General features: G+C 36.7%; 1 protein-coding gene across 1 annotated transcript; it reads left to right on the top strand.

Moving 5' to 3' along the window:
- Window positions 1-36: 36 nt before the first annotated feature.
- On the top strand, window positions 37-3,229 carry Alr (Evr1_Alr domain-containing protein Alr). Its single transcript, XM_074090614.1, has 3 exons — window positions 37-356; window positions 913-1,100; window positions 1,983-3,229. The coding sequence occupies exons 1-3, from the start codon at window positions 216-218 to the stop codon at window positions 2,146-2,148; spliced, it is 495 nt and encodes a 164-aa protein (XP_073946715.1). The 5' UTR covers window positions 37-215; the 3' UTR covers window positions 2,149-3,229.
- Window positions 3,230-15,282: the final 12,053 nt, after the last annotated feature.

The following is a 15,282-nucleotide window of genomic DNA, read 5'->3' as shown; positions in this document are numbered from 1 at the left end:
AAAATCACGTGATTATTTTGACATTGACATCTGACACTTTTGACAGGTATCGCTCGGACGGACTATACCGGCGAAATTTTCGAAATAAACTCATAAATATCCATTATTTCGTTAATTCCCAGTTACTCACTAACACGATCCCAATGGGATCAATAGTGAAGTGAGTCGTACTTTTAAAACTGAATCAGGTGTTGCGCCATAACTGGTATATTTACATGGGCACAAAATTTAGTGTACAGGCAGAAATGCCATCGCACGGGTCCGATGAGGAGGAAAAGCCGTGCCGTGCGTGTTCTGACTTCAAATCGTGGGCCAAGAAGCAGAATAAGTCCACATTTACACCCAACACGAAAGCGGTAAGGTTATGTTGTTATCTTTTAACCTTGGTCAATGTTCTGGTAACTTCTATGTGGGAAGTTTGTGGGGAACAGGACGGACAGTATATGTTTACTTTACTATTTGCTTATCGTAAATATAACTAAGATTTTCAAATGTTTTGGCTTACTAATTAAGTACTGCAATCTCATGTTACTAGGGTTAAAAAATGTGCAGTATTCCGTTTAGGTTAAGTAGGTAGTCCTACTGTTCAAAGTCAAAGTTTAAATAAGCACTTAGAATGATGTCAAAAAAAATCTACCACCAGTGTTGGGAACAGCATAAAGATTATGGATCTTATTTTGAGTTGTTGTGTGTTGTAATTCCCGTGCCACTTGCATCACACCATATGAATTTGCAACACAAGGCAGTTTTATCCCCTGCAACATCATTTCATTGGTTTTGAACCCTAAGCATAATGAGAGAAACCAAAAAAGTATTTTATTACTTGTTTAGAAATCACTATTGCATATGAAATCCCTGTAAAATACTGTATTTAAAATTCTTGTATTGACTTATATTAATATTTTCGTGCAGCCTCCTCGAACAGACTGTCCCCTAGACCGGAAAGAGTTGGGTCACTACACATGGGGCTTCCTGCACTCCATGGCCTCGTACTATCCAGAGAAACCCTCACGGTCGCAGCAGGAGGCCATGTCGCAATTCTTTAACATCTTTTCACAGTTCTACCCTTGTGAGCCGTGTGCTTTAGACTTTCAAGATGAGTAAGTAAATGTGCTAGTCCCTTAAAAAGTTTGGAGTAGTTTTTCAGTCACTTTATCAGAATATATATCCGGACACATATTTTAGTAGTTTAACCTCGTGGGCCCTCACATACTTTTTATTTATTTATAGCCTTATATCAGAAATACAGTATACATTATATCTATAGTATTCCTTAATCTACCGTAACCGATTCTGTGTGCCTTCGGGCAAAGGCCTCCCCCATTTTTCTCCACTCTTCCCTATTGAGTACTAATCTGATCCAGGTTTTTTCAGGTTTTATAAAGGACCAAATTAACACTAAGAATAATTGCCGAACACACTTTATAAAGTACAAATGGTTCATTGAAAAAAGAATCTTAAGAATTTTGAAATAATATCCAAAATAACAAAGCTAGTGAACCACGTCTAGGGTGTAACTAAAAAAGTTTGTTAAAAAGCTCAGGTCCCAGGAGGATATAGTCAGATAAAGTTCCATGTGACATCACAAGCCTCCAGTTTTTTGTTTCATTGACAAAAGAACAAATTTGCAACCAATGTTTTCTGATAGTCTAACAATAATATTTTATTTATTCAGGAAACTAATCAATTTCGTCAATTCATTTCAAGTAAATTTAGTTTCCTGATATCAGTAAGACAAATACAATATTTGCGAATTCCTATTGCTTACTTATTGCGCAATTTTCTTGTGTATATACATTGTTACTAATTAAAAGTAGCCTAATTTTCATTGAAATGTCATGTTTACCTTTTTTAGATAAAAATTAACTCACATTAATTATTTAAGTATATTTTATAAGCAACCAATCTCAATAAACTAAATAAATGACTCAATGATGCAATAACAAATCACAAGTTACCTGATTTAAATTTCATCTTTTCAGCATAAAAGAACATCCACCAAAGACAGAGTCAAGAAATGCGTTAGCGAAATGGCTGTGTGAGAGGCATAACACAGTGAACGAGAAGCTTGGCAAACCAGTGTTTGACTGTAGTAAAGTGCATGAACGATGGCGAGACGGGTGGCTAGACGGGTCCTGCGACCAATAGGATGTGTTAAAAGAATTGAGGGTTTGATACTAAGGTCCTCCTTAACGGGAAATACTGCTTCAGCAACTATAGACAGTGGCAACTCTGTTTTTCTAGTTAGAATGTGACAGTAAAGAGAATTGAATGATGCCACTCTTTGTAGCTGGCACATCAGACTCTAGAAGGTTATTGTATTTCTTTTTCGATACTGGCCTTATTCTACGAAGTTCGAAAGACCACCCCTCACGCTAATAATACATATTTGAGAGTGAGAGGAACGGTATAATACGAATTTCGGAGAATCTCTCCTGGCTTGGCATGCGCAATTTGACGCGAAAGAATGCTGCACTGGTGGTCATACAAAAAAAACTCCAAAAATACAAAATGCAGTCTTTTTCAATAATACATGATCTATCCTGGCATGGGAGGAGGGGGTATTTCATCTGGCTATACAATAAGTTACCAAGGAGTCCAAGAACAAGCCCAAGTCTCTAGCTATTTTGAATTTAATTCGCCTAACTTAATTACTTTAGTGGTTGAGTAATAAGTGTAAGCTTGCTGTTGAGTTGTTGAACTATTGCAATGCCCATTTATAACTAAGTTACATTCACAAGCAGTTTATTAGACCAATTGCAGACTCCTTTCGACAGTGTAAAAAGCTGTTCGCGTGGCTACATCTCCCTAACTTTGTTAAACGATTTTCAAAGATAACACTCATTATGTTCGCACAAATTGCTATAGAAAACCTGAGACCTTTTAATTAACCTTTGATTATAGTTAATCAGTAGTAAATTATTTTGTGGTGTGATTAGTTCAAGTAGTAAGCAATGATTTTATTTTTTAGTTTTTGTAGTTTTAATGATATTGGACAGTATTTTACGAGGTAACATAAGCCATTTAAATCCTGTATTTTGTTACTGCCGAATACAAGCAGATGTAAGTTTTTAAAACAGTTACTCTTTGTCGGGTTACAGACCCCACAAACTCTTGTCAGATACGTTTGTATAGAAATATTGATATGCATATATACATTTCGTATGCGTGTTGTTATGTATTTGTTACCTTCTTGTAATTGTAATAAATGTTGACTCTTTTGAGTGTTTATGAATAGTTTTATTTTACACTAATCATTATCGAGACACATGGCAGTTGGTTTTCAGTAACATAATTTAATTTTGAACATGAAACTACCGTGAGACTCACTCATATTAAATATAATGACCCGGATAACTCACGTCTTAAATCGAGTTTAGCTCGACATGTTTCGGGCTAATCCGTAGCCCTTCGTTTTCGGAGCAACGCGACTCAGCGGCTGCTGCAACTCGATTTAAGACGTGAGTTATCCGGGTCATTATATTTAACATAATTTAATGTTAGGCTTTAACCAAAACCTTTAACATAATTTAAAGATAGGCTTTCAATTGGCATTTAATTTTATAGACATGTCAAGACTGTCACATGTTTGTGTTATACCGGGTGTGGCCTGTAATACGAGCAAATAATTAAAACATAGATCGCCCTCGTCAAACCTCGTCAGCGACTTTTAAAAATAATGGAGTCTGAATTTTCCTTCGCCTGTCACGCTACAAACATCAAGCATTTTGCTTTACATTGCTTCTTCCAATAAACTTTAAAAAACCACCTGATATGTGTCAGTCAGAAATCAAAATTGCTTCAAATGCGGCTTTTAATTAGTCGAGAATACTGGTACAAAGAGTGGAACGTTTTCATAATCAAATTCACCATGATTTCATTGGCAAAAGTATGGGATGTCAACTTAACGTAAGTAGCACGAAGGTTCCACTTGGTACGCGATTCAGGTTCCTAGGCTTCCTTTCAGTGATAACTTGATCAGGCTTAAAATGAAAAGCATAATTTCTATATTGTTTTATTGTAAAATGTTTAAAAGTAAAAGTCACGTAGATCTAGAAAAAACAATAGGTATTTTATACAATAACAAGAGTACACTTTACCTACCATTCAATACTTAATACAATTTACAGCAGCAACGTTTAACAATTATCAAATAAATTGTACTTATTTGATACAATCCATACTAATATTAATAAATGCGAAAGTAACTCTGTCTGTCTGTCTGTCTGTCTGTCTGTTACGCTTTCACGCCAAAACTGCTGAACGATTTGGATGAAATTTGGCACAGAGATAGAATAGACCTTGGGAAGAACATAGGCTATTTTTTATCGCGAAAAAGAGGCTTTAAGGGGTTGAAATAGGGGATGAAAGTTTATATGGTGGAAGTTTGTCGCTGTCGAAGATAAAACCATGAACTTGGCATTTAGGAACTTAAATAAAAATAAGTCGGTATTTGTAAGAGCTTTTTTGAACCCTAAACCTTTTTCTGTTAAGGCGATTTGCATAGAAACACTTTTTAATGACTGTAGCTTTTGATTGCGTTAAATTAGAAGTTGGATTTTTGCACAGCTTCCGGGACTATTGACCTGAGTTTAGGGTTTTAATTTCAACTCGATACATACTCGCGCGTTTACGGGATAAAGGTCTAAGGGTTCATTTTTTCCTTTTGAGGTACGGAACCCTAAAAAACATTTGTTCCGACTCTTTTCACATTTCGACATTTTTCATACTTGAAAATATGGGGATGAAAGTTCTTAAGGAATTCCAAACAAATTTACTATAAGTATACTTTCGGAAAAATGTGTAGCTATGCTTAGTATGAATGACGTCTTAATTATAATCCTACCCTCCTAACTTACAATAAGGACGTAAGATGTCAAGAGTTCAGTAAAAGAATTAGTCCTTTTGTGTTGGCAGGGTAGAATACAAATCGTATTGTTAAATATGGCTACCCGCAAATATTTATTTTTAGAATAGAACAAAAAAAAATTGTTAAGATATAAATATGTATTAAAATAGCTTATTTCAGTAAACCGTAGAGGTTTCTATGTGCTATTATTGGCAGAATAGGTACCCTATAAATTAAACACTTTCCAAAGTACTACTCCACGCGGACGATCGCGGGCAAAAGCTAGTTAATTATAAACACCAGTATCAAACATTATGCATGCATGGATTACTGATGGAAAAAACAGAGGCCTGTCTAACGCACTCAGAATCACAATTGCTTTCACTACTGTTGTCACACGGAATAGTATGAGAGCAGAAAGAGACGGCGAATGCGATCACGAGCGCCCGCGCGTTTACAATACGGCCATACGTCAAAATAAGGCAACTTATCTCTGAATAGCGATCTCTTCTCTCACAGATAGATAATTTATGAAACAGGCACATTGGATTGGAAAGAAGAATCTTACAGGCGGCACTAATATAAGGAACTGTTTTACCACACATTTGTCATATAAAGCCGAGTTTAGACTTGCTAGAAAAATCGTGCAAACTCTGGGTATTACTATTAATGAATTTTAACATTTTTTTCATACAAAAGCGCTTAATATAATCAACATCACATCACAATATCTCAACTGGCGTCTAGCCCCAGAATGGGACGCGTTGTTTATGGTTAAGGGGGTTGCTCTTCCATACAAACCTACGGACACCCCGCATAGCTTCCACGGACATGTTTTCTTAGAGGATTTTTTTGAATAGTAAATTATGGATATGCTCTTCAAGCAAAATCCAAAAAAAGTAACTTTATTGCATCAAAAGTGCAGCGTGATGCAGTAAATTTTGATGCATTTTACCATTGTATGAGTACAACTGACAGTGTTCGCAGCGAGCATGTAGTGACATCTTATATGGGTGCGTGAGTCAGTGTCACAAAATCAAACTATTGTAAATAGGTATCGACTATTTCGTGTGGTCACGTGACCATCACCTTTGGCTCAGATAATACGACAACTAAATGAAGAAAGCATGAGATCACTGAGAGATCAAGTTCAAGTTTCTGAGTCTAGTATTTACTTTTTTTGTTTTAAATCTGTTATTTTCGGAAGTTGAAACGCCTAAACTATTATTTCTGATTAATGCAAGGACACAAACTATAAGCAGGACGAAAAAACAGGTAAGTTACTTTTAAATTGTCATTTAAAATAATAATTATTTAAGTAACAGACCCAGTCCTCGGCAAAAATTATTTCATTGCATACTTTACATACATTATAATGCGGTGCTTCGATCTAGGACAAGTGGTTTAAATTCAACTTACAAATTCTGAACAGATATTAGTTATTTACTCTTACGTAGACAGTAGCGCCACTAATTTATATAAAGCATATTTATTCTCACAATAAAAGGTGCTAGGTGTAATCACTAAACTAATTAGTTAAAAATAAGGTCTACATTCAACATACATTGCATGTGTATGAATATCAAGTTTAACAGTGAGGCTCAAATAAATTCCTACATATCACGGCATTTTTACGGCCGCTAAATCTAGGCTCAGTGAATAAAAAGGTTTTCACAATCGAAGTACTTTTCGTACCACCTTTTTATTATTATTACTGGCTAGATAAGTAAAATTTAAACGTCATTATAATACATTTTTGTCACAACGTCAAGTCAATGAGATTGATATTCAAAGCAATTATGTTTGAATAATTATGGTTTGAACACAAATCAAGAAGTCAAAAAGTTGGCGGACGAGAGGAAATTAGCAAGAGTGCAACTCTTAAACTATTTATGTATGTACGATTTGATGATGAGGATAACATATGTAATTGAATACACGGGTATGTTAATTTTATCATTTTTGTCAGAAAACATTAATATTTGTTACAAGAACACCAGAGACAGGGCTGTAAGAATTTCATTCCTACTGGGTGCCAAAGTATGGCTTATCGTGTGTACCAAACTTGTGGTCTGCAGCAACCTACTACGAAAACATACCAAATTTCCCTAACTCTTAGTTGCGCCGTGAACATTTTCACTCCATAGAAGTAAGTCGCTTCCCACCGTCTGTCTGCATATGTACGAGTATGTACTGTATGTACTCTATTATGAAGTGATTCAAGATTTTTTATTTTATTTATAAGTGTGAGAAACGGCAAGGGTTATGGTTTTGGAGCATATGTATGGTCATTTCTTTCGCACGCTATGCAACAAGGCCTTGATGCATCTTAACAAGTAAGACAATAAACAACAAGACAATAGAAGAGACAAGAAAATAAGTCTTTGTTAGGAGTGACACAGGTTGTTAATTTTATGCGTATGTGAGTCTGTCTGTGTATCTTTCCGTCGGCCCATCCGTCCGTCCGTCTGTCGATCCGTCCATCTGTCTGTCTGTCTGTCTTTCGAAGTGAACACTACATCATTGAACATGGATCCGAGACGTGGTGCTTTACTTTAGGCCTTATAAATAGGCTCAGAGTTGCTCAGCGAGCTATGGAGAGAGCTATGCTTGGGGTTCTCTACGGGACCGAATCAGAAATGAGGAGATACGTAGAAGAACAAGGGTCACCGACATAGCCAAGCGAATCAGCTCGTTGAAGTGGCAATGGGCCGGCCATATAGCACGGAGAGCGGATGGCCGTTGGGGCAAGTTCTCGAGTGGAGGCCGCGGATCGGCAAGCGCAGCGTAGGACGTCCACCAACAAGATGGACGGATGACCTGGTTAAAGCCGCAGGTTCACGGTGGATGCAGGCCGCTGCCAGCCAAAGCAACTGGAAGTCTGTAGGGGAGGCCTATGTCCAACAGTGGACGTCCTACGGCTGAGATGATGATGATGATGGTGAATAAAGTTGTACCAACTGTACTTTAGTCGAAAATTTTACTACGACCTTTAAAATTTATAAGTATTTTATTGATAATTAGAAGCAGAGTCTTGATAAATAGGCCGTATAGGCCGCGGCCTAGGGGCGGCAGATTTAAAAATATATTATTTTAGAAAGTTACATAGGGCGGCGGATATAAAGTGGCCTACACTCATAAAAAAACATAAATCCGCCACTGTGAGTCTGTCAGTGTACCTTTCCGTCGCTCATCCGTCCGTCCGTCTGTTGATCTGTCCATCTGTCTGTCCGTCTGTCTGTCTGTCTGTGTTTCGAAGTGAATCATTGTCCTATTTTTTTAATGATTGTTTACCAACGCACACACCAAACCTTTTATCCAAAAAAGTTGAAATTTAAGATAAGGAAAATATGGGCTTATTATGTACCTACATAAAATTCTACTGGTTCGTAACTATTATTAGTTTTTAGGGTTCCGTACCTAAAAAGTGCAACGGAACCCTATTGCTGAGACTCCGCTGTCTGTCTGTCTGTCTGTCCGTCCGTCTGTCACAGGGCTCTATCTCTTGAGTCGTAATAGTTAGACACTTTAAATTTTTACAGGTTATGTATTACTGTGGCCGCTATAACAACAAATACTCAAACCAGAATAATATAAATATTTAGGGCGGCTCCCATACAACAAACGTGATTGTTTAGCCGTTTTTGCATGATGTTAATAACGGCAACAGGTAGACGCTTGAAATATTCACAGAATATTTAGCTGTATAATTACTTTAAAAATAAATAATAAATTAAAATAAAACAAATATTTAAGGAGGACTTCCATACAACAACTTGTTTTTCTGGCCGTTTTTTTTTGCTTATGTCTAATGTTTACAGATAATGGTACGGAAGACATCGTGCGCGAATCGACTCGCACTTGGCCAGTTTATTTTTAATACCCAGGGTAGGTAGCATGGAATTCAATGTTATATATTTAATTTTACAACTCTATCTCCATATCACTAATCTCTGTAAATTGACATGCAGGCAGAAGGAATAGCAAAAATCTAAATTCAATATCAGGATATTTTGAAAAAGATAAGTATTGTTCACAAACCGATCTTAATGACGATGATGATGGTGATGATGATGATGATGATGATTGATGATGGTCGTATGTCATCGCTGCCGAATTCTTACTTTATTCAATGAAAGACATGGAGAAACTTTGTCACAAAGACTTAGTTCAGATAGTTTGATATTACGCTGTCCGTCCGTCTATTTCTATAGGATTACTTAAAACTGAAGCAAACTGAAGTGGCAGTGGGCGGCCATATCAGCGAAGAACCGATAACTGCTAGGGGTAAACGAGTAAAAGCCTAGCGTAGCGTGGGACGCCTCAGACTAGGTGGAGCGATGATCTTCACTGGGTAGCTGACAGAACTGGATGAGAGTGCCGAGGATCGTGCTCAGTGGCGTGCAATTGGAGACGCCTATGTCCAGTAGTTGGCTAGATAGCCGTATGATGATGATGATGATGATGACTTAAAATAAGACAATAATCCCACTCATATATATAAATGCGAAAAGTTTGTTCAGTCTGTTTGTTTATTTCTTTATTACTTTTCACGTCTAAATCGTTGAACCGATTAGGATGAAATTTGGGATACAGATAGTTTGAGTCCCGTAGAAAAACCGCGGAATAGCTATAAACGAATTTACGCGGACAGAGTTGCGTGCAACAGTATGACATTAGGAATTTACCTACTGATAGTCTGATTACGTCCTTATGCTGTAACTAAAGGCATCGGTCACTTTATTCCTTCCACCTAAGTATCTTATAGTCTGTCTGCTAATACTATTTCTGTATTTATTAATGCACAATTCCTTTCAGATTCAATGCTAACTAACTGCATATAACTTTGCCTGGAATCATTATATTGCGAAAGTAGCCATGGTGCTGTCATGCAATATTCAAGGTGAAAGAAAAGAAGAAACGTTTAATGTTGATATGCAAGAAATTTAGGAATATCCGACTGATTAGATTTATTTATTAACGCTGTGTTAAAAAGTGGTTGTTTAAATAAATATGATGTACACAATGAAATAAAGTCTTCGTAGGCATCTTCTTTTAGCGTTCCGTGGGGGAAATTTTAGTGGAGATCTAAAAACAAGAATACCAACAGGTATGTAGTTTTTATTTGTTGAATTGAAACTACAGTAATTTCAGATGATGAGATAATAGGGGTACATTATATATAAAGTACTATAAAACCGTACAACTTTGACTTTTGAGATAACTTTGCCAAGTTGTCATTTTTTAAATATCGAAATAAAACAAAATTGACTGATTTGTGACCATTGTGACATGCACATTTCTAAATAATTTCGTACATTTTTTTTCCCTTTTGTCACGAATAAATCTTTCCTTTCCCTCGATATTTAAAATTTCTTTTATCCTGACGGGAGTTACTTCTTCTTTTTAGGGTTCCGTACCCAAAGGTGCCAACGGGACCCTATTGCTGAGACATCTGCTGTCTGTCTGTCTGTCTGTATCTGTCCATCCGTCTGTCACAGGGCTTTATTTCTGAGCTGTATAGCTACCCGTGTGATGTCGGTAGAATTAGATATCCATTTCTTCCGTGGATTGTCGTAAGAGGCGACTGAGGACCGTAGGCACAGGCTAGAACTTGTCACTATTGTTACGTTTTTCTGTCAAACTTAAAACCTAAAATTGCTAAAAGTGGCGCCGAAGCTGTAACGTTTCGTGGTTGCTTTGCCTACCCCATTTAGCATAGTGTTTGTGTGGCTAGCTTGAAATGTTGACAGATTATGTACGGTTATTATGTGCTCCATAAAAAATCTAATAATAAAGTAAGTAAAATTAAAAAATTTAAATGAGTTGTCATACAAGAAACGTGTTGTTTTCCAGCGTTACTAGCGTTGCTTTATTATTTACCGCCATTCTGTGGCGCTATACCTAACTCTAAGCGCTTTAAGTGTCCACACGATGTGTAGGGCTAATATACTGTGACCAAATTGCAACATGCCTAATGAATACGTCGGGAAATTTCCTAGCTGGCCCCCCCCTGGTTTTGTATAACGCGTACAGGCGGCTTGCGACTGCTAATAATATTATTAGTGAAACTGTTTTAAAAACATTGTACGTACGGAACCCTTCGTATGTACGAGTCCGACTCGAACTTGACCTTTTTTTATTTCCTGCCAAGGCCTTTTTGTTACAGCTTATATTTAACTCGCGGGCAAATAAAATATCAACGGCAAAATTGGACGGTTTTATGGTACTAAAAAAAATAGTCTTCTATTATAACAAGAAATGTATTTTGTAAATTATTGTAAATTTATGTATGTAGGTGCAGTGGGACGTATAAAGGCTGGGATGATGATGATGATGATGATGTATGTAGGTAAATTATTTAATAGTGTTACATGACAGCACAGCAGCAGCTCGTGAATTTGCTGCTTTCTGTATGTCATGTGTTCTGGTGTCTCTCAGTGACGATTAATATTCACAGAACAAAAACAACCAAAATATCTAAATATATATTATGTTTATTTGTTTAGGGCCTTTACCATATGTAATTCGACTTTTTATGAGTGTAGTTTTTTTTAACTATAGCGTACAATTTCGTACTTTTTTTTCTGATTTACAAGAAATTAGAAAAGTCGACTGCTTCATAGTGAAAAAGAATAGCGCCCGCCAGAAAGTACTTCAAATTAGTAGATTTTTTTTGTTTTTTTTATAATCGGTCCATTTTTTGTTTAAAATTTTTTTACATGTACCTACTTTTCTGATGTTCAGTGAATTCATGCGACACCATGTCACCGCCAGGAAGTATGACACTCAACTTCGAAGCTGTCTCACCCGGAGATTGCGTGGATCGATATTTACTTGAAATCTTATTAACTTATTTATTTGTTTGTCACTAGTAACGTGCTAGCACAAGTCTTTTCGCGATAGTTTTAATCTTCTTCTGCGTGAAACATTGTAGTAGAAAAATAGTAGAATTATTATATGTTCATTTTTTTAACAAACGAGTTAGTGTTATGCTCTATGTCACAGGATGACTAAATATTGACTATCGATATCGATAATAATATCACTCATGTTAGACTTTGCTCATGTCTAGCTTTAGAGACATCTTGACTGAGCGGGCCGCGATAACTGTAGTAGGTAGTATGACGTCTTTTTTAGAGTGCATTGCTACTGAACTGTCAGGTTGCCTTACAGAAGAAAAGTAAACTCATGTAAAATGACAATCTCGCATACAGATACCCAGAATCAAGAACCAAAATCAGAAGAATTGTATAGTTTCAATATTGATAATATTTTTATTGTGAGCTTACTTTTTTTTATTATGTGTACTATTATTACAAATTATAATATTTTTAGCTTCTGGTACTTGACTTTTGTATTTAGGACTATTGCATGGTAGGTGCACGCGGCTAGTAGCTAATTTTATAAGATCTCCGCTTACAAATTGTATCTTTCGCGTCACTGCTTTTATTATAGTGGCATAATAATGTTTGATTTTGAGTTTGCATTATATTATAGGCACTAAGTAAGTATGAAGTTAGGTTGGTCAAAACTGTCATATTGGCTGTACATAATTTCATCTAATCTAGTGTCCCAAATTTCAAATTTGTCAATTTTCAAAATCACTCAATATGCTTGACTGAAATGTTTTAATCGTAAATCTGGGTCATATTGTCCGAAATAAAGGTCGTTACTTATTATTGTAATAGCTGGTTCAGATTTTCGATCACGAACCCATCTGGACCCGGTCATTTGAAAGGCATGGGACCACAGCCAACATATCTAAATAGATGAGATGAGCAGAACTTTGGAGGTCTATCCCCTAATACACTATAAGGATGTGCTAGCGGACAGGCCTCTACAGTTGCCAGATCCGGACAGTAATTCACATGGGTGGGCTAATGGCGTTAATAGGATGCCGATACAGCATTACCGAAATATTGGAGTGAGATAACGAAGAACCATATATATATCAATATTTTATATTGACCTAGAAAGACGTGTAATAATATGTGATATTTTTGATTGGTTCGATTGTATATTCTATCTTGTCTTGAGTGGATAGAGATGAACGAAATAAATACTTGAATAATTGAGTGGTTCGTGTTACCAGGTTCCTTGACCCTTGATGCGTGGCTTTACTGGTACGTCCATGAGGCACATGTACCAATGACCAGTGATGTAATAAAGGAGTTGTTCTTTCGAAAAAATAATAAACTTTATTACATACATTATAATAATTATTTTTATTCTTGAACCACATTTAGATAAACAATGAAAATTGCTACGGGGATATTATATTACCTTATCATTACTATGGCGACGTGTCAAAAGAACGCTGCACATTGCTTCGGGACAGAGAACTTGTTAATTTGCGGAACCTCATATAAATTGACAACAATATTTTTTACTTTACTTCTGCGCTACGAACCGTGCCCACAACTACGTCCATGTGAAATATCTATACAATAAGTTTACATACACGCCCGCTCTCTTTCTCTTCGATGTAAAACAATATTTTATTATGTATGTATAGTATATGTCACACAAGCTCGACTAGCTGTCACAAATACCTACTATATAACTATTATTAGGTATTGTGTGATATATTATTATTTCATGTAGGAGGAGGGAGGTGGAGGAGGGCGTGTACTGCATGTTATTATATTATGTAGAAACGTATCACATAGATCTAACTGTGCCGCACGGTTGATAGCAGAGAACCTAGGGCAAATTAAATACTGTAGGTTCTAGATGCTGACTAACAGTCAAGCTCAAAAAATTTAATTGCTAGTGGTACGGTTGGCTTGTTGATTGACTGGACAGCGGGCATATTTAACTTGTATCACAAAGTTTATACCTTTTTTTTGTTCTCAAAGTATTAGCTGAATCTAATGCCGACGTTGTTCACTAGCAGACTGCCCCTGATCCTGATAATTATTCTCAAACGCTGTCTAATGCGACGTACTGCATTTTACTTACCCAAAGAAAAGATTGTATGGTAGAACTGCAACTGTCACAGGGGAACGGCAGTGATTGGTCTGGTAATTGCAGCCTGCTCGCGTGCACAGACAGATGAGAGGAATAGAGCAACAAAATAATTAAAAGAAACTGGAATTAATCAAATACCACGCACAGGACTTATCACGCTAACGCACACGAGTAATATTTACCTCGACGTTTCGGCAACATTACAGTGCCGTGGTCACGAGTAGACTGAAGTGTGGGGGTGTCAAGTCTGCCTAGCAGCGCGAGTCCTTCGAACTACCCGCACTTGGTCATTTTTATTTGTCACCCCACACTTCAGTCTACCCGTGACCACGGCCACTGTAATTTTGCCGAAACGTCGAGGTAAATATTACTCGTGTCTAAAAATACATAGTTTCCAAAATAGTTACTTGATTTATAATGCATAATAATTGGCATGATAATTGGGATATGAATTTACTGTACCAGCGGGAAAATTACAAATTAATTATACCACTGCCCTGTCAACCAGACTAGTTAGCCGTAGATACTACAGGCAAAGAGCGATCAAAAAGTAGCAAAGTAAAGACATTCGCTTTTTACTCTTAGTATTTGAGGACATGTAAAACTATTTGAGCATTTCCAAATAAAGTTTGTACATTTGATTTGCGACTCCTATTTGTGATAAAAATTTGCAGGTTTGTAGAGTGAACGATATTGAGTCGTAATAACATAGTCTCTCAAAATGTCCCAATTGGTTTGTATGGAAATTTCCTTTTTTGTTACCAAAACTATGGATTTGCGGTAACAAAAAAGGAACTTTCCATACAAATTAATTGGGACATTTCGGGAGACTATCTACCTGCAAATTTTACCCAATCGGAGTCGCAAATCAAATGTACAAACTTTTTAGAAATGCTCATTTTAGCACTGTAGCTTGCTGTGACAAAGTACCAAACTGTTCAACTACCTATGAGCTGACTGCTTCGAATTAGGTTTGATGCAACATCTGTCTCCGATGATGACGTGTCAGCTAAACTGAACGTGCCCGTAGTCTGCAAGTACGACGGATTATTTGCGGTAGTTCTAGTTCCTTCACAAGACCTTGAAGAAAGAACTGCGTTATTTTTCCGCCTTTGTACCTTTGCAAGAACTGAAGATGCTACTGCGAAAGGAACAAAGGCAAAAAAATAAACGCAGTTTTTCCTTCAAGTCTTGTAAAGGAACTAATGCAAAAAAACGCAATAGTTCCATCGCACGAACATCCAAGGAAACACTGCCAATAATCCAGTACACACGACTACAAGCCTGCTGGATCGGAAAAAAATCCTAGCAGATAATACTTACAATAGGTAGTTATATGATACGAATCGACAACTGTTTTTCGACTCGAAGGTAACAAAGGGAGTGTAGATGATTTTGGAACTGCTCGTAGTCTTCTGCTGATTGTGCCAAATCATCGGTTATGATATCCTAACAAAATC

The sequence above is a fragment of the Choristoneura fumiferana genome, chromosome 8 (genome assembly GCF_025370935.1).
Source record: "Choristoneura fumiferana chromosome 8, NRCan_CFum_1, whole genome shotgun sequence".
In the NCBI taxonomy this organism is placed as follows: domain Eukaryota; kingdom Metazoa; phylum Arthropoda; class Insecta; order Lepidoptera; family Tortricidae; genus Choristoneura; species Choristoneura fumiferana.
Note: the sequence above shows the minus strand (reverse complement) of the source record. Positions and strands in the feature narration are given on the sequence as shown.

What these genes read in the sequence shown, in the direction of transcription:
- Alr (XM_074090614.1), top strand. Translation starts at nt 216, where the DNA reads ATGGGCACAAAATTTAGTGTACAGGCAGAAATGCCATCGCACGGGTCC. An exon ending in TTACACCCAACACGAAAGCG is followed by an intron (nt 357 to 912) that starts GTAAGGTTATGT and finishes ATTTTCGTGCAG; the next exon opens with CCTCCTCGAACAGACTGTCC. An exon ending in GCTTTAGACTTTCAAGATGA is followed by an intron (nt 1,101 to 1,982) that starts GTAAGTAAATGT and finishes TCATCTTTTCAG; the next exon opens with CATAAAAGAACATCCACCAA.